This window comes from Echeneis naucrates, chromosome 6 (assembly GCF_900963305.1).
Source record: "Echeneis naucrates chromosome 6, fEcheNa1.1, whole genome shotgun sequence".
In the NCBI taxonomy this organism is placed as follows: Eukaryota; Metazoa; Chordata; class Actinopteri; order Carangiformes; family Echeneidae; genus Echeneis; species Echeneis naucrates.
In genome coordinates, this window is record NC_042516.1 from 5,031,966 (window position 1) to 5,058,392 (window position 26,427).

A 26,427-nucleotide genomic window follows, 5' to 3' on the forward strand; every position below is an offset into this window, starting at 1 on the left:
AAACAAAACAAACAAGCCAAAAAAAAAAAACAAAACATCAAGTGTTTTTTGTCTGTTTCCAAAAGTAGACTCTAAACTAACCTCAGAAGTATAACCATCATTAACATTCAACAACACAAGACACAGAGAACACTCTTACCACCAGAGTCTTTAACAAAATCCAGCAGATGTTACTGACTGACATGGTATGTGATTGATAATTAGGAAAAATGACCGACTCTAACAGAGAAGGTAACAGCCCATGTGTTAGTCAAATCACGAGGATCCACCACCCCCCTTGCACTGTCCCACATCTCGCCATGCATCTCTATCTAGGAGCATTTCTGTCCCTTTCGCTGTGCCATCTAGTCAGATATGGACAGAAAGTGCTGATGTGTAGAGGTGATTATTGCACTCTTTAAGGTTGAATAGATGAGATGAATAGCCACTTCACATGGACAGAGCAAAACCCAGCGCGCACCACCTGCTAAGATGTTTTCATGCTGTCTGGAACCAACCAAAGCAGCTCAATCCATCTCAAATGGCTATTGAGCACTTTCAGCAGGAACATTTAATAAAAAAAAAAAAAAAAAGCATTGAAGGGAGAAGAAAACTAATAGCAGCATGCTCTGCAAATTGTCACAAAATCTTTTTTACTACAGAAAAACATATTCCCGCATTATCTGGAGGACAATAGATTTGGAACCAACCACGCAGCACAACCAGTCTTGTCTATATCTTGCATGTGCACACAGTCTCACATGCACTCAAAAAAACCAAAACAAAAAACAAAACAAAACTTTGAAGTGTTGTTTTACACACACAAATCAAAGGTAAGAGAGCACCACAACATAAGAAAGGTGACAAAACGTGACCTGCTCTGAACAGCTGAGATCGTCAGAGGCACACAAAGCTCTTACAGCAGCAGCGCATTTTTGAAAATGAAATGGAAATCATTTCAGCAAAAGCACAATTAATATCAGCAATATGCATGATAACATGAAATAATTGAATTAATAGGGAATGAAAAAAAAGGAAGGCAGATAGAGAGAGGGCAATTTCCAGGACAGTTGTTACCTAGAAAAAAGAGAGAACGGTTGTACGAAAAAACTCATGTTGTTGACTTCACCTCCAGAAAATGACTCTCCAAAATCACTAGAAAAAAAAAAAAAAAAAAAAAAGAAAGGAAAAGGAAGAACTCTAGAAGAGAAAGGAGGAGTGTTAGACAGCAAGTCGGGCAAAACCCACACAGACAAAATAAGATGCATACACACACATACAGTAGACTGGCCGTGCACCCGGATGGCCTACCTGTTTGGCTGAGCTGAGAGGTGCTACGGCTCTTGCGTGACATGCCAACCATGGCCTGCATTTTGGCACCAATGCTGGAGCGCCTCTTCTTGTCGTCAGTGCCTACCGTGCCAACCGCCGTGTCCGACTGGCTGCCGTCCGTCTTCTCCAGGTTACACATGTCGCCGCTGATGCTTGTGCTCTTGGTGATATTCATCCCACCCGGCGAGCCCATCTGCCTGTTTTTCATTTTGGATGCAAAGTCACTGTCAGCCACCACCATTGACAGGGGGGCAGGTGAGGACAGAGCAGAGAGGACAGAGGCAGAGGCAGAGGAGGAGGAGGAGGAGGAGGAGGCCAAGTATGATGTGAAAGGAGAAATGATGGAAAAAGATAAACGAGGAGAGAGGTTGACAGAAGAGAGGACAGGAGAGGGACAGGAGATGGCAGGGTGTGGGGCGAAAAGGAGAAAAGGACAGAGTTCAGGTAAAGGAGTTCATGACAGTATTTTACAGTATAGTTGAGTTCAGGGTTTAATTTGTTGATTGCTACTACTTTGTGTTTTTGGTCACAAAGTTTTTTGTTTTTTTGTTGTAGATTTTCGTATTACAATAAAATTTGTGTAGTTTATTGTTTGATGTTTTTGCATGACAGCTAATTGCATTGCTTTCCTCAAACATCTGGCTTTTCCTGAGTTGAAACTGTATGAGGTTTATTTCGTTTCAGTTTTCTTCCTCATTGGGTTACCTGCTTATACATGAGAGCAAACGATTCGGCACATTTCATGCCATATTCCACAAAGCATTTTTCTATTTAACATACAAACCTCTGTAACAATTTTAAGATAATATGAAGGAAAGATCCACAGCAGCTACTCAAGGACCAAGTTATCAGAAGATAAGATATTTCAAATTCCGATCTCCATTTCAATTTAAATAGTTTGTTTAGGCATCTGAGATTAAGATTTGGGTTAAGACATTCAGGACTTTTGTACTAAACTGCACACGAAGCAAACTTGCCTTACACTCTTCCTGTTTGGAAGGAAATAGGCCAGTGTCCAAATTAAAGTCTTATTTTAGCTGTGCAGTAAAATTATCTGGAAGAGACAAATTACATTCTGTTTTATAGGTTCTGTGTTCTTAATGGGATGAGTTGCGTGCAGCGCCCTGAGGCTACTCTTCATTAATTAGTGTCTGACCTCCACTGTGAAAGTGTGTTATAAAGACAACTTAAGGACAGACACGCTGACTGAAATGGAGGAGGAGTAAATGCATTTCGACCGTTGATTACTTCAATTAGACTTTCTCGTTACTCCTCTTTCATATTTTAGACATTAGTGTTCAACCCCATTATATAAGAATTGGAAGAATAAGCCAAATTTATTGGCAATCATGTCTGACATTGTCACATGATTTCAAGTGCAGGCAACAATACTGCATTGCCTTTATAAGAATGGTGGGTGATGCTTTCAATGCCAATGTTATCATTTGCTCGAGCTTCAGCTGTCTGCAGGTCCAGATCTACCTGTCAGAGAGAGGCTGGTCCCTGAGAATTTCCAGTTTACACCATATTTTATTTGGCAGCTGCTAGTGAAATAAGTCAGACATGGTGTAGGAGGAGGCGCACATACCGTATCTCAGCCTGCAGCAAAGCCTATTGTTTATGCCAGTTCTAATGCTAGCAGGTTCTGTTATGTATCAGACTGTACTTTATACATAAATATTGAATGCTTATTGGGGGATTAGGCCTTTTGATCAGTTAATGTAGTCTGGAAGCTTCAAAGCAGACTTCAAGCATCAACACAGCGGGCTGATGTGCTACAGGTGACATTCGGAAATAAGCTTTCACTATCATCACAGCGAGGCTGTATTTAATTTGCTCCAAACCAGCCGATAATGCTTCTTTCATTACACCAAATATCAGCTCAGAGAGAGGACAGGGGCACTGGGCCATTGTTACTTCCAGGAATCACTACAGAGATGGATGAGCACAGAGCCTGTTTTCACTTTCTCAAATAAAATTCAACTCCATGTCCTATGAAATGATAATAATAATAATAATAATAATAATAATAATAATAATAATAATAATAATAATAAACACTCAAAGTTGGAAAAATAAAATGCAATTTATTCATCGAATAGGACAAATGTACTTCTGTTGTAACTGGAGGCACTGCATCAACATACCTGGTACAGGCCTGAACCTGAGCCCAAGCAGGGCAATAATGAAGTTAAAGATCTATTTGTAAAACATGCAAAACAAAACTGCTGATAGAAAACTAAGTACACACTGTGTAAATGGACAATAATCTAAACAGGAAAAAATTACTGATTGTTGTTATTTTATTAATTAGCATGCTCCTAATCTCAATTTGGTGGAGCCAGACTTCAATATGTACTTCATTTATTTATGTTCTAGCTGGGAACATTTCTCTGCCTGCTGACCGTTGGCCTAAATAGATGTTACAGATATTACAATGATAATTTAATCTGGTTCGATATGAAATTTTATGTTGACTTCACTTTCACTTCAGTACTTCACCTAAAATAAGCATGACTGCACAAAATAGCTCTCTCCTGACACCTCTCTCCAGTCGTTGCAGTCCTGTTCCACTCGGAGCAGGTCTTGGTGCTCCTGCCAGTCCCTGTGTGTAAATGTGCCTACTTGGAAAACTTGGACTCTCCAGGGATTTCTCATTTCCAACCTAAGACCAAAAACATGGTGTGCTTAATCTTGCAGATGGCACACCACACACTTTCATCTAAGCCCAGATGTTGCCTCTAAAGCAACAAAAAAAAATAAAAAATAAATAAATAAATCGGAAACTGAAGTTTTTTTGTCTTGTAAAAGTTGTATAGGCAAATTTGATTAATGAGCTTGGATGAGGTCTAAATGGACTGATCTGGATACTGTAATGTAACCCTGCCACATAAAAAAAGAGTCTCTTTGATTGTAGTGATTCAAAAAGGCTCTTAAAAGTCCTCCATAAATGCTACATGAATTTCAAATAGTTTTTTAAATACTTGCTCATCACATAAAAACAAGATTTATGTAATTTACTACTCACTAAAAATTATTGCTGAATTTGCATGACTACGCGATAATTCAAAAAAACGGCAGTGAACTTTAATATTGTCAAATCATTTTAAAAATACACATTCAGTTAGAGTAAACTCTAAGACAAATTCAAAAACTCATTTTGGGGGGGTGGAGACAGAAATGCTGATCGCGACACTGTATGAGAATGTAAAAGACCTGTTTCCTCATATCCCCGCTTCCTGTTGGCCTCTCAGATAGAGAATCAGTGCTGTTTTATCAGGTGAGGTAGAAATTGGGGTTTCCATAGCGACTGTGCCCCCTGCCAGAGCATTAGCATGCATGCACGCCTGTCAACATTGTTGCAAAATTTAGATATCAGTGAGGCTGAGATTAGGGTGGAAGTGATAAATGAACGTCTGAGTTTAAAGCTGAAATACCGTCAGAGGTCACTCCCCTCCCAGTCACGAAACAAGCTGATCCTGAACCAGGATGGTGGACTGGAGGTCTAAGTAAACATTAGTAATGATCGGCCCCTGCCCTTTAAAACACAGCCTTTACTCTGGAATGAAAGTGCTATGGGGTTTGAAAGCTTCACATCCTGGAGACCGGTGGACTCAACATCAGCTCAGCGCAGCGTGTCTCTCTCAGAGCAGTGGAAGCACCCATGCACTAAAAACACATATGCTGGAACACCTATCCACTGTGAACAGGCCCGCTTAATGTGTAGCAAAAGTATATTTACACTGTGACCTCAATACATAGAAGATGAGTCATAAGTAAATGCATCTAGCAGTGATATTTCTGCTGCATGGCGCTGCTTCAGTGCTCGAACACAATTAAAGCTTTTATCACATGAAGCAGGTAGAGTCTTCTCCGTTATCCTCAAACGATCTTTGTACACATGATTAACTACTTTCACTATCAACAGTACTGATCGCTCATAGTGAGGCTGAGTTGTTAAATGCTCAAGCTGATTGTAAATGTCTGGAAGGGCTTATGTAACAGCACGTGGAGAACGGAGGTCCCTTCAGTTACCCTCTGTTCATGCACACAGGACATATCACACTGCACACTGACCACATCATGTTTAATGGAAGTGGGATATGTGGCTCTGATATCCCCTGTCTCGAGCTCATCTACTATAAGAGCACATCACTGACGTCAGGGGGGAAAATAATGTGTTCACCTTCCTGCCCTTAAAGCCCTTAGCTCTGACGGCAAAACTAAGGAGCGAAAACAAACACTTCATTGGTTGATGGCTATTGAAAACATTGTAGTTGTAATTACAAATGGCAGTTTTCCACTTATATTTTAATATTTGCAACACATATGTAGCAAAAATCTGAGGTGCTAATAGATGGTTAGACAGACTTATTCATCTAGAATTAAAGGTGCAGGAATGAAGATTTCCTTCAGTTTGTCATTCCAATTATGTCACAGAGTTTTTGCAGGCCTCTAGAAATTTTGTAAATGTATTAATTACTTTCTCTACTTCTACTTCTTCTTCTACTTTTTTAATGTCTGTAATCATCCTGTGTGTAGACTGCACACAGCAGGCTCTATATTACTGGTCCAAACCACACAGTGTAGAGCACTCAGGGGTCATCCAGATCACTTTCACCATTTTAACATCAGAAAAAAAAAAAAAAAAACGTTGCTGCCCCAAGTGCATGATCCTAAAGGGTTGTACTTAGCCTCTAAATGGATTATGACTGTCTGACATGCAACAAATCAAATTGCCTTCTCCCATTCCCTTTAGAAACCCAGCGTGCTTACACCTTGGCCAACTGCTATTAAAATGAGTAGGATGTTTCATCCAGAATTAGTTTCTATTTGTGGCATATTGTGACAGGCAAGACTGACAGAGCCGTTGTAGTAAACAAACAGCAGCTCTGTGCAGCTCTTGCAGCCTGAGGGGCAAAAAAGGGCAGTGTGAATCCACGCACAGTAATAGCTCTGCCAAGAAGTAGCAGCACAACTTACAAGAGAAATAAATTCTCGGTTTCTTTTTTTGAAACTGCGGTGAAGAAATTATCCGCATCTGCTTATGAAACTAACAGAGAAACACGGCTCCACTGAGTGAAAACCAGGTTGATCCCTTTACACTGTTTCAAAATAGCAATGCGTCTACAATGTGCTGCACCACACTTCATTTGAAGAATAACACACTCAAGGGTGTTCAGATGGGCGCAAGTGTATTTGATATTTAAACAACGTGTGCAACTTCCGTGGTCTGAAGCTAACAAAGACAGACACGTCGCACTGCTTTGTGCTGATCTGCAGTGGGTGTATGATACGTCTCCCTTGTGCACAAATCAGGATGCTGTGCTGCCTTGACAATCAGACAATGTCTGATGTAATGTCTTCCAAAATGAGTCATTTTATTGTCTTCACCTCTACACTCTGCTCAAGCTCTTTAACTTTGTCGTTTATACGGTTCTATTTTCTGTGAAACACTTTCAAGCTTTGTAAAAAAATAAAATAAAATAAAATAAAATAAATACATAAATATATATATATATAATTATTATCATTATTATTATTATCATCATCAAAATATGATTTTAAAAAATATAAAAGTAAAACAAATATCTCAAAATAGATGCGTCATAATTGGCTTGGTAACTCAAGCACAATGTTAACTGCTACTTCAGCTATTTTGACTAAATAAATACTTAAGATTAAACTTTTGATTCATTTATTAATATCTACTACACCAACATTATGCTTTCAGAATATAATATATAAATTTTTCCGCGTTGTGTATTCAGCAGTCAACATGAGATAGCAACACAATCCACAATGTTTTTTGTAGTTCTCGAGCAGTTTGCCTGCATTGTCTCATGTGTTGTCCCTGAACAGCAGAGTGACTAGATGTGATTATAAAGTAGGGAAATTGGTTTATACTGTAGCTGTCATGAAGGAGATAGGGTCAATCACACAAAAAGGAGTTGTCAATGCGAAAACACAGGGCTAATCCAACTCACTTTCAGTCAAGATGGAATACACTGCTTGAAAGTCAAATGCATCCCCAGAATATATTTTTCAAGTAGGCCTTTTGATCACATTAAGTAGAGTCTCCAGTAATTACTGATAGTGAACGAATGGCTGGTTGACAATGCACGTATAAGGACTTGTGGTGTCATAGAGAGTGAGAGAAAGTGAAATGTTCTTGGCATGTGTAGCGGCAGCTGGAGGAATGTGGAAGGTTTGGGTTGACAAGCTGCAGGTGCAGACAGACGCTGTGGGTTTCGGGAAGCATGAGGAGAACACAAACTGAAAGACAAAACACTGATGCAACATCCGAGCAGTGAAAAGCACAGATAAACTACAAAGCAACACAGACTATAGCAGACACTTGGATCTGGATCTGCTCACATTTTTGCCACACATATGGGATCGTATTTGTTAATTCGACTGTAGACTCTGCTGCAGGATTACTTGCACATAAGAGGGTAGAGCTTTTATCTTAATGTATTCTCTCCTAAGTCCAAGGACGCATCGAACTGTTCTGATGTCAGTACAAAGTGCTAACTAAGTCCCACTGTGAATTTAATTTGATGGGGACGATATCTTATTGAGAGTGGGTGCTAAGCTCTTATTCTGCTTAGGGAATCCAAATCAATTTATTCTTGAATTTGCTCGACATGCTATTCATACCAGCTAGTCGAGCGCTCTTCAGAAATGGAACTACACTCTCCTGTGGCCTCGGTGAGACAGTCTCATGTTAAATTTAGTCAGAACATGTTGGAGCCAAAGTGTTCTGCATGCATCAATCTAAAAAGTCTTCCGTACATGTATTCAGTCACGTATGTGTGATTTTAATATACTAATATTTTTTTCATGCCACAAAGTTAAATGTTATGTGACTGATGAAGTCACAAGATAAAGGTCACCGTAATGAAAGGAGTTGCTTGGCAACAAAAGGTTCATTGAAGAAACCAAGCTTGACATGAAAGAGGAATGTATCAGTTCTGTATAATCTGTCCATCTATCTGATTACTTACTTTCGTTGCACAAGTTGCAATTTTACACTATAAAGTAAGTGGAGTTCGCTGTAATATCACAACTGCAGGACAGTAAAGGAATTGGTATTTGATTTGGATTAACTTCTGCTTCCTCTTAGAGAGTAATATAACAAGACTGAAGAGCAGTTTTAAAGGTTTTAAAACATCCCTGGTTAGAGATTTGGGAGTCAAGCCTCAGTCAAACACAACCAGCAATGGTGCTGGTTGTGTTCGACTGAGATCTGTGCGCTTTGTTAAACCTTTAATTAACCAGCTTTGTTAAACCACTGGAGGTAAGCAAATATAACACAGGGGGCACTAACTTACTTTTTTAAAGCTGGCTGCTTGGCTCACTGTGATTAATAACTACTGATGCTGTTCCAATGAAAGAATTTGGAAGAGTTGATGGGACCAAAGTTGTGTTATTATCAAGGACAGAGGGGGGAGGAATGTCAGCACACTCACAGTCAGTCAGTGGGCTACAAGGAGCTACAGCTCTGTCATGTTGTTAGCAGGAATCTTACGTATTACCTGAGGTCAGTCTCTGAGATACTCCTCTGGTGCAAGTCTTCTTCCGTCTCCACCAAATCCTCCTGATGCTCCTTGTCTGAGTCTACCTTCCCCTCTGCTTCCCCTTCCTTCCTCCCTTCCTGCAATATCCCCTCTTTACTGGTCCCTCTCCTTCCCCCTCCTCCCCCTCCCGCCTCCTCCTCCTCTCGCACCTCTCCTAAATGCTCATCCCCTTCCTGAGAATGGTTCCTTGATCGCAACTGGCTGAAGACGGAGACAGAAGCAAAGACAGCACATGCAAAGCAGAAAGAAAGCCAAACAAAACATGAAAAATGTCAACACCAAGATAAAAAGAGACAAACACCAAGAGACAGTGCAGCCAAATTCAAAGCAGACTGACAAAAGAACAAAAAAGAGAAAGAGAAAAAGAGACTCCCACCATGCAAATGAATGTGCTTTATGCTTTGATATGAGCCAACACCCACAGAAATGCTATTTGTTATTTGTTTCAGTGTTTGTTGCCAGAAAAGGACAAACTTTCCACGCAGTTGGAGTTCAACCATTTGGTTCCAGGTTTTTCTAAAACAGAGCCAAACCTGAACTCACTACAGCAAGAAAATGACAGACAGAAGTAAAGCCTTCATTTTCCTGTTTTAGTTTCACCAAGCACAGACAATTTCAAAGCTGAAATGGTCTGGACATGGCAACGTTTTATTTATGCAAAGACAAGTTATACAGCTTAGGGGAGCTTGTCCATTCCTGATAACAGCTTAATGTGGTTTACAGACAGCGACACATTAAATTGTCCCCTGCTGTGGACATCAGCCTACCGGATCTTGCGATTCCCTTGCGGCCTCTCTGACTGGACAGACATGTAGCTCGTGCTGCTGAACCGAGAGGCACTACTGGTTCTCGACACAGCGGACACGTCGCTTACATCACTGTCTGACGATTTGGCCGACAGGTTATCTGAGCCCCGTGGATCTCTGCCTGAATGCTGCAGGGAGGAGAAAACATTCAAGGTTAGCAGCATGGAGCTGTCCAATTTCTGTTGTTTTACCGGGGCCTCGATTTTGGGAAACACATTATTGCACTTACATGTTCAGTGGTGATTCATACTTGAAGGAAGTAGTCAGTAATTTATGGAGCTTGATAGAAAACAAGCTGCTTAAAGGCCACGTCTTCAGCCTTTAAAGAAGTGGTCCCCAACCTTTTTTGAGCCATGGACCGGTTTAATGTCAGATAATATTTCCACAGACCGGCCTTTAAGGTATGGCGGATAAATACAGCAAAATAAAGTGATATGATCAGCATAGAAACTGTGCTATTTTCTAAAATTCATAATAAACGCAAATCCACTGTGCATTCGTATGCAATTTTATTAGCAGCGTCCTCATAACATTCCGCCAACAACATAACATGAGTAACATCCTCTCTGCCCCCAAACACCTAAACCTAAATGCAGTTTTCTTTTTCATGGAAGTTGCAGGCTCTTCTTCTGTCTCCTCACTGGGCCTTTTCCCCTTCACAATGAAACTGTCCTTTTTTAATCTTTTCGCTGGGTTGTAGGTTTAATTTTAGCGGTAATGTATCATGTGTCCGAGACAAGCGTCTTGACATGTGTCAAGAGTGAGTCATAGACCGATGTAACGGAGAGAATCCGGTCATTTTTCAAAATAAAACTTAGTTCAGCTTGAGATAATAAATAAAAAATAAATAATGCAAGTTATTTCTTTTTTCTGTGCGGCCCGGTTCAAAAGACCCACGCACTGGTACCGGTCTGTGGCCTGCGGGTTGGGGACCGCTGCTTTAAAGGACAACTATTCGTAATCAAGATAAGTTCTTCATCATAGGTGGGCTTATGAATCTGAATGAATAATGCCAACTCAGTAGTGTTTGAAAATGAGAGGAAGCAAGAGGAGAGATTAAAGCGTAACATTAGGCTTTTAAGGTTGTGTCTTCTGAAGGGTCAGACTGTAGCCTACTCCAGTGAAAAACATCAAAGGGGAGGCACACACGACTGAAAAACTCAGGGCTGAGAGTTCAATCTTTCAGTGCGTCATATTGTGAGATACAATCAGGAATTCCAGTAGGACTTTTTGTTTACACAAGCCAAATAGTCACAATTACAACTCCTCTGTTTACCATCTATCAACAATGTTAGTTACAAAGTTACTGAACAGATCAAAAGAAATCATTAGCGGTTCAAGATAGATCTAATGAAACTGGCCTTCTTCCTTTTCCAGACCAGTTTGCTTTAGCAAGAATTTGGGGCTGTGTGTTGTGTTGGTGAAATATAAAGCAAAATGCAAAACTTGCAGCTAGATGAAAAATTTATTCTCCACCACACTGGTCCATAGAGATTACGGATTATTGGTGATTCTCAAAACAGCATGTGAATAATCAGATTAGATCAATTACCTGGAAGACAGTCATTTTGGAAACATTTGTCCATTTTCTCTGTTTAGTAATCCAGTGCTTTCCCTAGTAAACTAGAATATATTGTGACATTTAATGTGATGGATTTATGATTTACTGTGCAGGAGCAAATGCGGGGGCCAATCCTGGAGATTGTAAAATGTCTTACTACTAATACTTTACTAATCTACTACTTAAAGTAGGTATTTTCTTGTGATTAACTGGTTTTTAGACGTGCCCCTCCCCCCCAAAAGGGTTAGGGTCAGATTTTTTGGAAACAAAACTGGGATGACAGCCATAGTATGTAAAATATTCTGTGCGTGTGTTTTTAGTGACATATTTACTGTAAGAGAACCTGAGGTGAGTGTTTCAGTAACTGTCCTAAAATGCTTTCAGAGGAAACACTCAGAAGTATTGTTTAATGATGGCAAGAACTTTGTTTTGTCAGTGGCGCTACCAGCAAAGATAATGTTCACTGGACAAGGATAAGTAAATGTGCTTTTTATAGACTCCTAGCAAAGAAGTTGGCTGCTCTTAATGCAATAGTTTTCATAACAGTGACTTAAAAGGAAAGCTGGACACAGAATGTTTGTCTTGTGCATTTTGGCCCAGACTGCAATGAGACACCAGACCAAGGCCAAGCTCTCTAAACATGCTCAGGACATCTGTAGAACAGAGTAGTAAACACTTGACTCTGCACATACTCACTGTCACATTCCTTGAATTTACAACATGAGCCTGAAAGGCTCAGTTTGCCCAAATCACAAAGAGAGTACACATTTCCTGAAGCTACTGAAGATGCATGAGCTGAGATTTCGAAATATATGCCATGAAAATGTTCTTCAAAATGAAACTCATAAAATGTAGTTTTTAAAGCTTAAAAAACTAAATATAACCCAGAGACATGAATTGTTATCATCATTACCATGATGTTCATTCTGAAAAAGTTTGATCTGAAGTTTTGTTTGATCTGTGAAAGCTCTGCAGGGACAGGGACATTGTGTCTGGAGAGGCAAAACTACTTGCGTGTATATTTGTGAGATGAGCGACAATGACATTTAACTTTTTGCATTTTGGCTGAACTGACCTTTTTAAAACAAAACCATTCAACCCACCTATGTGTTTTCTAAGATTAATTAGGCTGAGTGTTCATTCATTACAATGTTTGTGTGTACATTTACACTGTGCAAACATGAATGCACATGTGCAGTATGATGTTGATATGTGTGCATGTGTACATGCTTGACTGCATGTGGAATTTGCCATATGGCCAATACACAGGGCAACCATGCAAACAGCATACGTGTATGTTTTTCTTTTTTTTCTGTAGCTGTTTGCTACGAGCATAGAAGCAAAAATTCTGCACATGGGTTTACCCTGTGGTAGTCCTGCTCCAGTCTGGAGTCGGAGCCAGCTCCCTGCTTGTACTTGTTCATTTTCAGTTTCATCTGCCTGGTCCTCTCCTCCATGTCCATACCTGAGTACAGAGATGAGAGACGGTCAGATGGCGGCTGACAAGGTGAGGCGTGCCTGATGGGAGGACATACTGTTATGGTGAGAGACAAGCTTCTGCTGAGCTATGAGCCATGAGCCATGACAAGGAAAGATCTAATGGGGGAAGCTGAATGGTCGGCTATATTAACAAAGACATACAAACACGGACAAATAATGTTGACTGGTAAAGTTGAGCTGCAGAACATTTCCAACTGCTTCATTTGGAACCACTGAACAAACAAACAAATTTTTTCCCCTCCATTTTTTCATGTCAGTGATAAATATTTCAGTAGCATAATTTATTGATCCCTACGGCGCTGCAGAGGGAATTTGAACTCTACCAGATTACTACAGTAAACCACAAAGTACCTCCAGCAATGTTGGGGAACATTTTGGGGAGTATCTAGATAAATGCCAATCCTTTGCAACAAATTAAATTCCTCGATGCCCAGTTGCCTTGCAGTCACATGTCAGTTCAAACTCAAAGCCTTAAAAAATTCATGTCTTTGTAAAATAATCACATCATCCTTTTTGCCCATCTCATCTTCTGCCAAATCCGACTGAAGCACTTAGTTTCATAATGTTGCAAGCTAGATTTACACGGCACAAACTTCATCAGGAAGAAGCAATATCCAGACTTAGCCTTGCTCCTCGAGGTAATAATGCCACCAAATTAAAGCGATTCACATTTTATGTAAGTAAAATAAAAAAAAAGGATAATTGAAAAATAACACCTTGGAGCTGATACTTTCTGCTGGAGCTGCTACATGTCTTCTACTGCGCAAAAAACAGCAATGACAACTTCCCTGCTATATCTCCGTTCTCTCCACTTGCTCTCTGTCTCTGCTTTTGTGTCATTTGATGCCAATGGGAAAGTGAGTGTGTATGCACACGTACAGGAGCCATGCACACATATAATATGCCTTACAGCGTCACATACACACATTGAAAAAGCCATACAAGCTGGGAGGAAATGAATGATTGCAGAGGTGAGGCCACACCTGAATTTTTGTCATTGTCTGTTTTCGTGGTGAATTTTTCTCTACACTGACAGGGCACCGCCGCTACACTTCCTAAATGACAGTTTCAGTGATGTTAATTACAGAGGAAGGGTAAGTTCATGTGAGAAACTGCTCACTATGTATCACTGTATGTTTTACTTACATGGCAAAGCTCTTCAGTCCAAGGGGAAACAGTGACTTGACAATATGCAATAATATTACTGTATTGATTACCTGGTAACCTCCCAGGTAAAAAAAACAGCCTTACAGAAACTGCCTTCATGTCCTAAATATCAGTGGTTCAACTTCATTCCTCAAAATCTCTTGCACATGTTTTGTCAGTTAAATTAGAGAAGTATCAGCCATAAAATCAATTTAGTTACTTGTTAATGGGAACTGAGGTTCCCATTAACAGAGAGGTTTTTTTTTTTTTTAAATCCCTGTGTAATGTCTAGACGTAGTGTGAAGAAACATCACTGGTGCAACTGTGACCATATGTATATGAACTGTACTCCCACACAGTCCGTGCACAGCAAATTAAATGAGGGCAAAATGACCAAAAAATAAATAAAAATAAAAAAGACCAACAAAAATAACCCCCCAAAAAACCCAAACCAAAGCTTTATGCAAAGGGCACAGGGAAATGGAGGCGAGCAAAGCAGGAAAAGAAGAGGCGATTGAAATGAGGGGAGGTGAGGGTGAACAAGCCAGGTAGTCAGAGGAAGAGAAAGCAGAATCAAGAAAAGAAGAAGGGGAAGAAGAAGAAGGGACAGACCTGAGTTCGTCCAACTTGGTGAGTCCGTGTCTTCTGGGATCACATCACAGAATGGACAGACACAGACAGAGGAGAGGAAGATGGATGTGAGAGGATGGCCGAAGGGTAAGGGGGGAGACGGAGGGGGAGAGGGAGGACGGAGGGAGGGCAACTCCATTGCCGCGATCACCGAGTGTGCCAGGTTTGGAGGGTTGTAGTGAAGAGGAGAAGGATGGAGGGGTCAGGAGGAATGGTGGGGGGAGGGACAACACGACAACAACACGACAAGACAATGATAAAACAACAAGCACAGAACACACAAGGAAAATCATAGAGAACACCAAGAACACACAAACTCCACCATGGGCACAGTGAGAAGTCAAAATAGAGGGTGCAAGGCCACAAGAGGCTGAGGTAGAGGCTGTGAGTCAGAGAGGGGGAGGTTGGGAAGGTGAGGTTCTGTGTTCTAAAGGAAAAAGAGCTGAAACAGTAAAGAGATGTTAATGTACCCAAACAGAGAGAAACTGGACACCTCTGAGGATAGGAGGGGAGGAGTGGGGGAGGAAAGTCGGGTAAAAGGAGAAGTGGATGTCACTTGAGCCTGCATGGGGAAAACTGTGGGGAGACAGCCTGGAAAAATAACAGAAAAAAAAAAAACAACCCCAAAACAAAACAAAACACACAACAGCATAAACTAAAAGCACAGAGCAGCAGGCACACAAAAGAGAGAGCTGACTACCTCACAGAGTATCAGCAAGATACATGAAAATTAGAGCATAATAGTGTACACACACACACATACACACACACACACACAGGCATCAGCAACAGTATCGTTCTGAGAGAAGGTACGCAATAACATCAACTTCCTGCTTTCAGGCATCCCTGTTGCTTCTAATTACATATATTTCTTACCACCATATCATTCATGTCCTTCCTTCCTTCATCCTGTGCAGCCTGCTTCCCTTCTCTTTTCCTCAACAAAGAGAACCTGTGCTTTTATTTCTCAAGAAACATCCCTTTGCGCTTTGCTACAAAGTCATCCAGCACTTCAGGACCCACAGTCCACAATCACCCTGTCCCCCTCAGAGTCACGCTGCTTGACCTACAGCGACAGTGAAAGAGGCACCCAGCCCCAGTTAGACTTCATTTTCAAAGGCCCCTAGACTGAATTTGCATACAGCTCAATTAGTACTTCATTTGGGTGAATAATGAAGTGTCACATGAATTAAAAGACAATGTGAGACATCTGCCTCACCAGCTTTCATCTCTTTGTGGCAGCTAACATCATCTCATTAGAGAGTCAAATGATGATCAAATGTTTTTTTTTTTTTTACCCTTACATCATCCGTATCGTGTAGGTGATCAGAACAAGAGAGTGACAGAGAAACATCAGGAGTTTGTATGGAAAAGTCTCATGTGATCTGTGGTTTGAGACTGTGTGGTACGAACATACCAGATCTAACACAAATGCTGCTGAATGACAAACCATTCAAACAATCCATCTACAGACACAACAGCAAAGAAGATCATACTGTTTCAGAGAATAATTTTGCTAAATAAGATTCTGTATTTGAAAAAAAAAAAAAGTCCTTACAATACAATAAGTATCTTATTGTTAAAATTCTAAAAAATTGTATGGAGTCAGCATCCCGCCTATATTTAATTGTCCTGTGTGTTTTTTTGTGTTGGATTGTAGATTGTGTGTGTGTGTGTGCAGCAAAGTACTCAGGAAGTGGCAGTGATGGGCATCCTCCTCCCCATCAGTGTGAAAATAACATGAACGTGGATGTGGTTAAGCTTGAGCATAAGATTACGTTCTGTGACTCTGTCCAGGTTAAATGCACACCGAAAATATTCTCAGACAAACGAACACAGCGACATGAGGGAAGAGGAAGAAGTGAAGGAGCACAGCAACAGAGACAGTTAGTGTTGCTGAGTCGCATAGTAGCAAAGCAAATATGTGCATATTTGCATGTGTGCGCAGGTGGTAGGATGTATCAGATACTGTGATAATATTATTTAAATTAATAATATTAACAATAACAACATTGATCGTATATTGCAATTATTTGATGAACGATTTTCTTAATGATGATAACAAATAGCAAAATATGAGCTTCCATGCAAACATACACAGACAGCATGATAAAAATAGTCAACAATACATTAATATAATGTGGTGTAGTAATGTACAATAATGATTATTTCAATAATTATAATTTGTGTGTGTATAAATTATGTCTATTTTTGTTTGAGTTTGAGGGCTTCCGTGAGAAATTATCAGGAAGCAGAGGGTTTAAGGAAACATCAGCTCCGGGCTGCACTGCAAAATCACTTGAAGGAGGAAGTGAAAAGAGATAGAAGGGCACCATCCAGAGGCTGACCTGGGCAAGTAAATATATTAAATAATTCTGACGGCCAATGCATAATGTATAAAGCAAGCTCTCTTCTTGCCTTTTGATGCATGTCTTTTTTTGTTTGTTTTTTATAATAGCCTGCTGTTCAATTTCCAGGTTCTTTGGTGAGGTTGTACTCCAGCTGATGAAAGTCAGCAGTACGTATGAAGGACAGTGGAGGAAAAACCCGTAAAGTCAACAGCAAACTGCTTGAGTGCATGAACATAAAACAAGCCAGTATTTTAGGTCAAAAGAAAACATCTGAGGTCTAAAAATTTGCTAATGAAAGATACATTTAAGCCAAGACAGCACTTAGTAAAGAGATTAAAATGTGTTTCTGTGATTAAAACAAGAATATGTTTCTTCAGACAACACAGATGACCAATGCAGTGTTATTGATGTAGCAGCCTAATGGATTTTTCCTGTGCACACTCATTACAATAACTGAAGCAATTCCAGGTGTGCTCATACTTGTTAACAAAACAGGGCAACAAGATGAAGCAGAGCAATTTCAGGACCTGAGACTATGGTGGAAAGATAGAACTGATAGAAGGGTGGTAGAATGAATTTGCAAGTTGCTCTGCTTGACAATGCAGCATTGTGTTTATAAATTGCATGTTTTACAGAATGTCAGTAGCGCTTTTCTGTTATCTAATCCTAACCTGCATGGGGCAGTGTCATTTTTGTGTGTTTATAAAGACATGATAAGAGATGTTGTTAGAATTTATGCATCTTAGCTATTAGTGATTGTGTTGTAAAATGGTATACTGGATATGATAAACTGCCTCATTCCCTCCACATATTATCCTTGCAGCAGAAACTGTAGACATATTTTTCTGTCTCATAGACACAGAAGCCCAAAAAGTAAGTAAACTGTAGATTTTTCACTCTATATCCCATAAGAGGCCCTGGATTAATCTATTGTGTAACTGGGGGAAGTGGAAGGGGTTCTGAAGGAGCGCTGAATGGAGAGGGGGAATTTCTTTCTCTCAGAAATCTTTCTCCACAATCGCTTTACTCCACCTTTAAAGGCTTGTTTATTGTTCATGCTTTTGAAAGCGGCAGAAATCTACACCCACACCAACTAACCTGTGTAAGTTAGGGAGGGTTGTGGTTGTGTCCCTCCATCAGACAAAGAACCATTCAGCCCTCGCTGCTGGTCCTCCCATGTCACCTCTACAGCAAGACATACATATGTGCATACACATACACACGGCAAGATTTTAATGGGCCCTAAATTATTGTGTGAACTTTTCTTTGGTAAATTCAGACACATAATGTGCTGCAAAGTCCCAGCAGCAGAAACATTTATCCCTTCCTTTCATTACACAGCTTAAGTCGACGTGTATATATTTTGCTGTGTTAATATAAAGGAACAGCAAAGCTCAGGAAGAGAATTAAGATGTCTTGATGACTTCAGCACTGAAAACATGGACAGCTTCTCTTCAAAGCTTAAGAATTTTGCTCTCTCTAGTGGCCAACAGATGTAAGTGTCTGTAAAACCAGGTTCTAAAAATAAACCATCATACTCTGCTCTACTTCAACAGCAAAGTAAAAGGCAAATAAAAATGCAACCAGAAAAAACAAAACAAAAATACACTCAGTCATTTCTTGTTTGTGTTACATACTGTCATCACTTTTGCAGATGGGATGCAAATAAATAAACAAAGAAATAAATAAAGAAATATCTGAGTTTTTTTAAATATAACTTGTCCCAATTGCTTTCAAAATGTCTGCAAATGCCAGGGAACACTGCACAATGTGTGTATCTACATGTTAAATATTCCACATCGGATTGAAAGGATTGGCAATTTCACAATAAATAGAATCAATTTATACTTAAAACGAGATTTGAGACCACACTGGATCCAGAGACAGGACAGGGACAGACCAGCAGAGATCACAGCAACAGCACTCCATGTGTATTAATATCAGCGTCATACAGTACAACACTCTAACTTGTTCACAGCAAATTAATTTAATAAGAATAAAAAGTCACAGTATATAATAGATGAAACATGGACAAAGGGAAGCTTGAAGAAAAAGACTATTTAAATGCATAATGGCAAATAGGAAGGCAAATTGATTCAGCATAGCTAGGTAGTATTGAAAATCACAGCAGCTAGCGAATGTCATGACCTGTGTTGAACGAGAAAACCCACACAACAGTGTCACACCATCACACGATTCAGAGGACTTGCCTTTCCTCCCATTTACCGGTGGACCTTGGGGTTTTTCCTCACAGTCTGCTGACGGAGAGACAGATGGAGGTTCATGAAATAATGGCGCTCTGAAACTTACAGTACTGTAATTCATATTAATATGGCAGCTTATGCTACAGACAAAACTTCTTAGTGCAGCATTTCCTGCAAAATATCTCTAAGAATGCCGACAATGAAACATTTTATGCTTCTACCACTGAGAAAGTCAGTACAACAGCTACGAGAGTAATAGCAGCGCACAGTCATAGGACAGAAGCAAGCCACATAAACAGATGGGAAAGTAGGAAGTGCGAACTGTGGGGAACTCCAGGTTATGCCAGCAGTCTGGCCGTTCATTCAAGCTTGTGGATGAATGTACTGTACACCAAAATGGAATGCATACTACTCTCATCCAAGAAACAAAGCAACCCTCTGGGTCCTAAACAGAACTTATACATCATTTAAATCATAAGACACGTGAAGTTTTGTTTCAATAACTCTTTTTCAAAACAAAGGGATCATGCAGGATAACCAATATGAGAAAATACAGATTTATAGGCTGTTTCTGCAGGAACACACCTGTGTGACCATTGTGGGCTCCAGATGCCCCAAGCTTTTCCCCTGCTCCCCCTTAGGAGTTGCAACACATACAGTAAAAAGATTGCATATGTTTAATTAAGTATGTGTAAATACAAGGTAAGGCTAAACTGAAAGCAAAGCAGTGAGACAAAAGGTTGGCAAGATTTATCACCAATCCAGTGCCTGTCTGGGGCAATAATATGGATCCAGTCCATAAAACAGTGCACACACATACACACACACACACACACACACACACACACACACACACACACACACACACACACATTTGCATTACATAAGCTGAGTGCCATACGGCTCTGTGGGAGCTACAACACAAGGTCAGATCAATAACTCCCCCCACTGCTCACACACTGTCACTGTCCTGTAAAGTACAGCGGAAAGATAGTAAAAGAGATACAAATATAAAAAGAAAAAAGTAGAGAAGGAGAGCAGTGGGAAAGGATAGACTACCTGACAAGGAGAAACAGAAAAAGGAGAGATTAGGTCATGAATAAAAGGAGGAAGACGTAAAAGAGAAGTGACAGAGAAGTCCCGACAGAGCTTCAGAGTGATAAAAGATGGCACAGATACAGAAGAAGGGCGGGACTGGGAGAGAGCGCAAAGGAGAGTGTCAGGAAGATGGAGAGAGCGAAAGAGAGAGGAATGGAGCGGGAGGGCTGGGCTGGTGTCTGGCAGCTGTACAGAAGACTGGGAAAGCCCTCATGGACACTGACAATGATGAAAGAGTTCTGCAAGTTCTTTGACAAGTTCTCAAGAGTTGCAAGAGCTTTTTCCCTCTCTCTCCATCTCTGTCCCAGGCTTCCCCTCCAATCACTGTAAAGCTACAACAATTCTTTGGGCTTTCCAAAGCGTCCAATTCGAGGACAAAACAAATAATCACCGCTTTCAACACGGCGTCTCTCACATTACACATCACAAGTCGCTGCAACGAAGCTGACTCCAATTGTCACTTTTTACTTTAAGTTCAAACTTTTGTGCCTTAATCATTGCATGTAAAGCACCACAGCAGCTTTGATGAAGTGTTCAAGCAGTCCAAATGATTTGAATAAATCTGTGATTACCAAACAATGAATAAACATTTGAGTGTAACTCAAAACAACTCACAAAAAAAGACAGGGAGGCAACATTTGAACACGACACTAGTACTATCAACAGCAGGTCCAGACAGCTCTGCAGGTATATACAACACAATGGCACGGGACACTTCAACAGCACATTAAACACAGCTGCAACAGCGGGAGGCTTTAAGGAGTGTGCAATGAGCTCAGCCTCTAGGGAACACAGCCAGCCACAGTTGCAGACAGGGTTTTGGCCTTCAGAATGAGGTGTGGCTCGGTGAAGCACTCCCAGTCTGAAAGACTAAACCCACACATTCAGCTACAGACCTTCACAAGGCTCTGTTCCTTCATCTCCATCTTCTGAGTGAGAAATGGAAAAGGAACCGAGTGTAAATGTTATGGATGAAGTTAAAGTAAACAGCAAAGAAACAATAAAACAAAAGAATCCTTGCACGCATGATATGAGTCACAGCTTATATAGAGAGGTTCCAAGAGTCACACCAAAGCTCCTCCTCAGTCCCAAAGCACCAAAAACCATCATAAGATACTTGCAAAACAAAAAACAAAAACCTGTTCCCGCTCAAGATGAAGTCTTGCCATAGACAGAGATCCTGCATCGCAAAGAGAAAACATCCATGTGACTTACTTCTCTCTTTCCCTGTGGGTGGAAGTTCTGGTAGTTGTCGTCCTCGTCTACTCGACATGGGAGTACTGGTGGGACTGGTCTGGACGGATCCACTACGGGGATGCGCCCTACATGACAAAAAGTAGTGGAGACTGTGAGACACAAAATGGGACAAGGGCAGATGGTTGACGGGCCAGGCCAAGCCATGTCACACCCACATCACAGCGTGAGAAAAGTGAAGAAAGTGTAAAAAAGAGAGAGACAGAGACAGATACGTTTGATAGCATGAAAGCGAGTAACCTAAAGAGTAAAACTACTTCATACAATTAATTAATTTACTGAGAATCTCTTGTGAATTTACTTCACATATACTTTAGATATGTTTGGAGGTAAATAACTGTCAGGCTCAGCAGGAAGTAATAGAAACAGTGACTGCATTTATGCATGGGGCAAATAAGAAACTGACTAATTGAAAATTGCAATGCATCTTGGATCTCCAAATACAAAACCGATGCACACAGCAATGATGTTTGGCACATGGCATGGAAGTGGAGGGATACATCAACTGTAGGGAGCTGAGCTGCAATAAAAGATGCCAGGTGTGAATCGCATGTGCAGTCGACTCATCAAGCTGCAAGGAGAGAAGAGTTCAATGCAGAAACAGCAGACTAGTGCGACCATGCGTTCAGACAGTCCCCAAAAGGCTTCAAATCACAAAAAGGGAAAAGAAAAACAAAAGGCCATCACGGGATAAACGGCATCAATTGATGTTAGTAATGAAAACAACACAAAATGTAGGCCCAACACTGCTATACTCACACAAGAGTATGAGCAGTGTGTTCCAAATTAAAACGAGTCAGCACGCTATCTACAGTGTCAGGATTGTCGTGCCTGGGTAAAGTGTAAAGAAAATACACCGCCCGTGCTTTTGGGGACAAAACAGAAAGTGGCTAGGTGGGTGGTGGGGTAGTTGTGAGGGGTAGGTGGTCGGGGTGAGGTGAAGTGAGGTGAGGTGAGGTGAGGTGGGGTGGGGTGGGGTGAGGCAGGAGAGCAGGGTGTTGGGAAGGAGGCAGGTATGTGACAGTGATGTAGTTTGTCTGGTTCATTCTGTGAGTTAGACAGGCTCGGAGGGGATGGGAGCTCATGGGACAGGGTCTGTAGTGGTTTGGTTCTACAAAGGTTTTGGTTATGCAAAGGATCAGCGGAGGTGGAGCTGCTCTGAGGGAAGAAATAATCTTATTGTTTGATTTAAACCTAAGAGATTACTAGATGGATTAATCCTCTAGCTAGTAGCTATACTTCTAGATTAGCCAAGACGATTATTCGATTTGTTAGTTAAAAAAATAAAAAAATAAATGGTGGCACGGGCAACCTGCCTTGTTTATCTAAATAGAGTAATCTAAAGCTAGTTGGGTAAGAAAGGTAGCCAGCCTGGGAGCTATGCTCATGAACCAACCCGGATACTGGACCTTCATGTGTCAAGATGGTTTATTCCCAGTTGCCAGAATAAAATTAGGTTTAATGTATTCACTGCACTTTTTCTTGTTAATATTACTTGGCCAAAAAAATTAAAAATAAAAGAAAATGCTGTAACTTATTGTTTAAATTATTTCTCCCCCCAGAGTAGGCATGCCTCAGAGAAATTATTGTACAACTAAGACTCCAGTCTGCTTCTGTGCTAAACTTGTTTGCGTCTCCGATCTGGGTCACACCTCGTCAAGGCAGGTGAGGGGGGGGCGGACCTCCCAGATGGCAGAGACGGCATGGACCTCATGAGCGAAGAGTCGTGGGGGCGTTCAGTGGAGCGAGAGCGGGATGAGGGGCGCTCTATAGTGGGCCGCTGGTCTGCAGAGCGGGACCTGCTGTGATACTCGTGTCTATCCATGGCTCCGTGGTTCCTACAGAGGTTGTTGAGAGATAGGCAGGCACTCAGTGGGACCCCAGCAGGGCAGGGACAGTATGCTGGCATGGTGGACAATATGGAGGGCACAGAAATGCGCTGTACCCTCTGGGCTGCATTTGTTTCGGGACTGCACATGTGTTATTGCATGTTTGAACTTATTTATCTCAAACCAAATTCAATACGTGACTATAAATTAACTGAATGGCACAGTAGATTTATAAATAAATGTTGATGACATTCATGAACTAAGCATGTGTTCACGACAAGATTTTTGGATTGGATATTTTAGAAGTATATGTAAAGTCACAAAAAGACATTCTAAGAGAACATGGTCAGCTATTATGTCAAGAATATACTATATGTTTTCAAGTAAACGAACTAAAACATGCAAAAATACAGGTATGGCCCCTTAAAGTGAGGGAGTCAAATTATTCAGCAACTCTTCAAGAACAGTAGACAACACTTAAAATTAACAGACAGTCAGTTTAAGCTCTAACAGCCTAATGGAGCAGAACTGCATGTATAGTTGCATTTTTTTTTTTTTGGATTATTCATTTATTTCATCACATCTAAAATGTTCAACCATTTGAATGGGATTTTTTTTTTTTTTTGTTTCCTGAGGTACACACGTGGTTCAACTTGCATGCAATTCTCTCAATTAGTCTATCAACGTTAAAACTTTGTCTATAATTCTTAAGTAGTTGCTGTATCACTGTTTGTTTTCAGGTGAACAGTATGGGCGGAGGGCTGGGTGGGTCCTGCGTGGTTTATAGGGCCTGTGGTGAAATAACAGTGAAGTCTTCGGGGTGTGTGCAGCTCACAGGGACTGTGTGGTGTCTCTCAATATGTGATGGGTGTGTATTCATTTGCAAATCCGACTGAGGTAGAGTGAAATGTGAGGGACAGGTTAAGTTTTTCTTTAACATTGCATTTGGCTTATGGAATTATTGTTTTTTGGCACAGTGTCAATGAAGGCACGTCTCGTCATTCTGAAGAGCTGGTAGAAAAAAAAGCAGGTGAGGTCCTCAACTCATTGATAATTTACAACATTGTTTAGAGAAATTATAAAACTGCAACACATCGCACATATCAAATGAGTGAAAGGAAATACTCTGCTTTTGAGCATGCACACTTTTTCAAGACCATAAATGTTTAAACTTGCATATCTTAAACCCTTTAGAAGTGATAGTGCTTAATTAAATCACCTTACCCATTTCATTCAAGAGCGTAGAAGGCAAATGCTACTACTGAGACTGACAGACACCAAAAGACTCACTGAAATCATTTTAAACAATGACTTTTCTGAACAGTTTTGAGAGCGTAGCGTACTTTTACTCCCAATCCTCTTCAATCACTTGAAATTTAAATTATGACTCAATCTGGCTATCGTCTCTTAGTGTCTTTAGCCTTTTGCAGTATGAAAAATTGTCCAGTAGAGGAAATGTCTTTTTTGTCTAAGACAGCAAACTAAAAGCTCATCACTCAGTGACCTTAAGCAGCCGTAGGCATTCTTTATTTACATCCTTTATAGCGATGGTCAATATAATAATTTCCCACAATGATGTTGTAATGGCTGAGGATTTATGGGTAATGCCAAGGTTGTGTCTGTTACAAGTCAAATATCTCATTAGGTGTAATTTGATGGATACATCCATACAGATACTGCATTTTAGAATATCACATCTTGCTGTATTCTCGCTGGCTTCAAACGACAAAATATTAGTTTATATACACAGCAGACTTTGTCCTGGTCAAGGTACAGTAAGACTCCCCAGACTCCACTAGGGCTCTTCCTGAGTTCTTTGGCTCTCCTTTTCCCTATTTCTTCTTTAAATCTCACTCTTGTTTTTACTCTACCTAGATGCCGACAGAAAGGAACCGAATCTGTGTGAAAAGAGGAGGGAAATCTTTGCTACTCCTCTGAGGGTAAAACCAAGCTACGAGCTACTTCCCTTTTTCCTTCAGCTTAGACAAAGAGAGAGGGGGGAACAAAGAAAATAGAGAGCTCTTGTTAATGGCTATTGAAGCTATAGGCTGAGCCTGAAGTCGGGCCAAGCTGGGCCTTAGGGAAACTTTGTGACACTTTAATAAAGTCAGTCAGGCTCTCAGGCTGAGTTCTGAGGACTCATCACTTTTTTGCTCCTGGAGAGGAGAGAAATGGCACAAATGTTGTAACGTTATTCCTGACTGAAAGCCAGATGGCAGCAGAAAAGCTTTAAGGTTCGGTAAAGTGGGGTCATTTACAGCGTTTCTCTGGGGGCACAATGTGACTTCTTTGTTATTACTGGTTCATCAGGACAACGGTGTGGGTCCTGGGGACGGAAAAGGAGCCTGGCAGGCCATTCTGGTCAGACTCGAGAAGTCAAAGGGCAATCTGAGAATTTGCAAAGCTACTGTGCAGCCCAGAGCAATGCATCAGAGATGCCACAGTGTGGGTAACACTCCTGTCAGTAGCCTGTGCATGAGGACAACACTAGTGATCACACACAGCACTGATCAACATATTGCTATTGGTAAAATGGAACATATAAAAAAGACATCAACAAAATACAGTCAGGTACTGGCCAGCACTTTTCTCAACAACCGGTATACATACAGCTGACACCAGCAACACAAATAGCTCTGCGCCCCAAGATACTGAGGCAGTTGTGTACCAGTTTGGTCTGTACATCTACACAACTTCAGAGCTGTGATGACTGGTTATCAAAAAGCGATATCAGACAGGATATCATTTTCTGTCATCACGTGTACAACCACGGATAAATTAAAGATGGAGAAGGGACAACTTGGGGACACCACAGGATGGTGGATGCACAGATACAGCGGCAGTGCATGTCAATACCTCTCATAATCATAGTCGGAAGAGTAGGCGCCCTCAGAATAGGCACGGGTCATCCTAGTGGAACGCAGTAACCTGACTGCTTCCTCTCTGCAGATCGGGTACACACGATGGTTGCGGCTGGCGGAAAAATATCACAACTGGTCAGCATTGCGTCTTTTTCAACATAACGGGGGAAAAGGGATCAAATAATAATAATAATAATAATAGCAAAAAAAAAAACCCTGCATGTTTCAAGGGTCTGGAATTCCTATTCCTATTCCTCAGACCAAAGTTATTATGGGTAATATACACCACTACACGC

The 26,427-nt window shown here is 40.8% G+C and overlaps 1 protein-coding gene across 1 annotated transcript in view; it reads right to left on the reverse strand.

Annotated features, from left to right (window-relative positions):
- rims2a (regulating synaptic membrane exocytosis 2a) overlaps positions 1-26,427 on the reverse strand; it is a 131,951-nt gene that overhangs the window by 13,916 nt on the left and 91,608 nt on the right. Inside the window, exons 20-26 of the mRNA XM_029503736.1 lie at positions 23,094-23,279; positions 21,403-21,509; positions 21,084-21,116; positions 14,517-14,546; positions 12,623-12,723; positions 9,659-9,825; positions 1,291-1,508 (exon numbers count right to left, since the gene is read on the reverse strand). Of these exons, the coding sequence (XP_029359596.1) occupies positions 1,291-1,508; positions 9,659-9,825; positions 12,623-12,723; positions 14,517-14,546; positions 21,084-21,116; positions 21,403-21,509; positions 23,094-23,279 (842 nt within the window). The remainder of the gene's footprint in view (positions 1-1,290; positions 1,509-9,658; positions 9,826-12,622; positions 12,724-14,516; positions 14,547-21,083; positions 21,117-21,402; positions 21,510-23,093; positions 23,280-26,427) is intronic.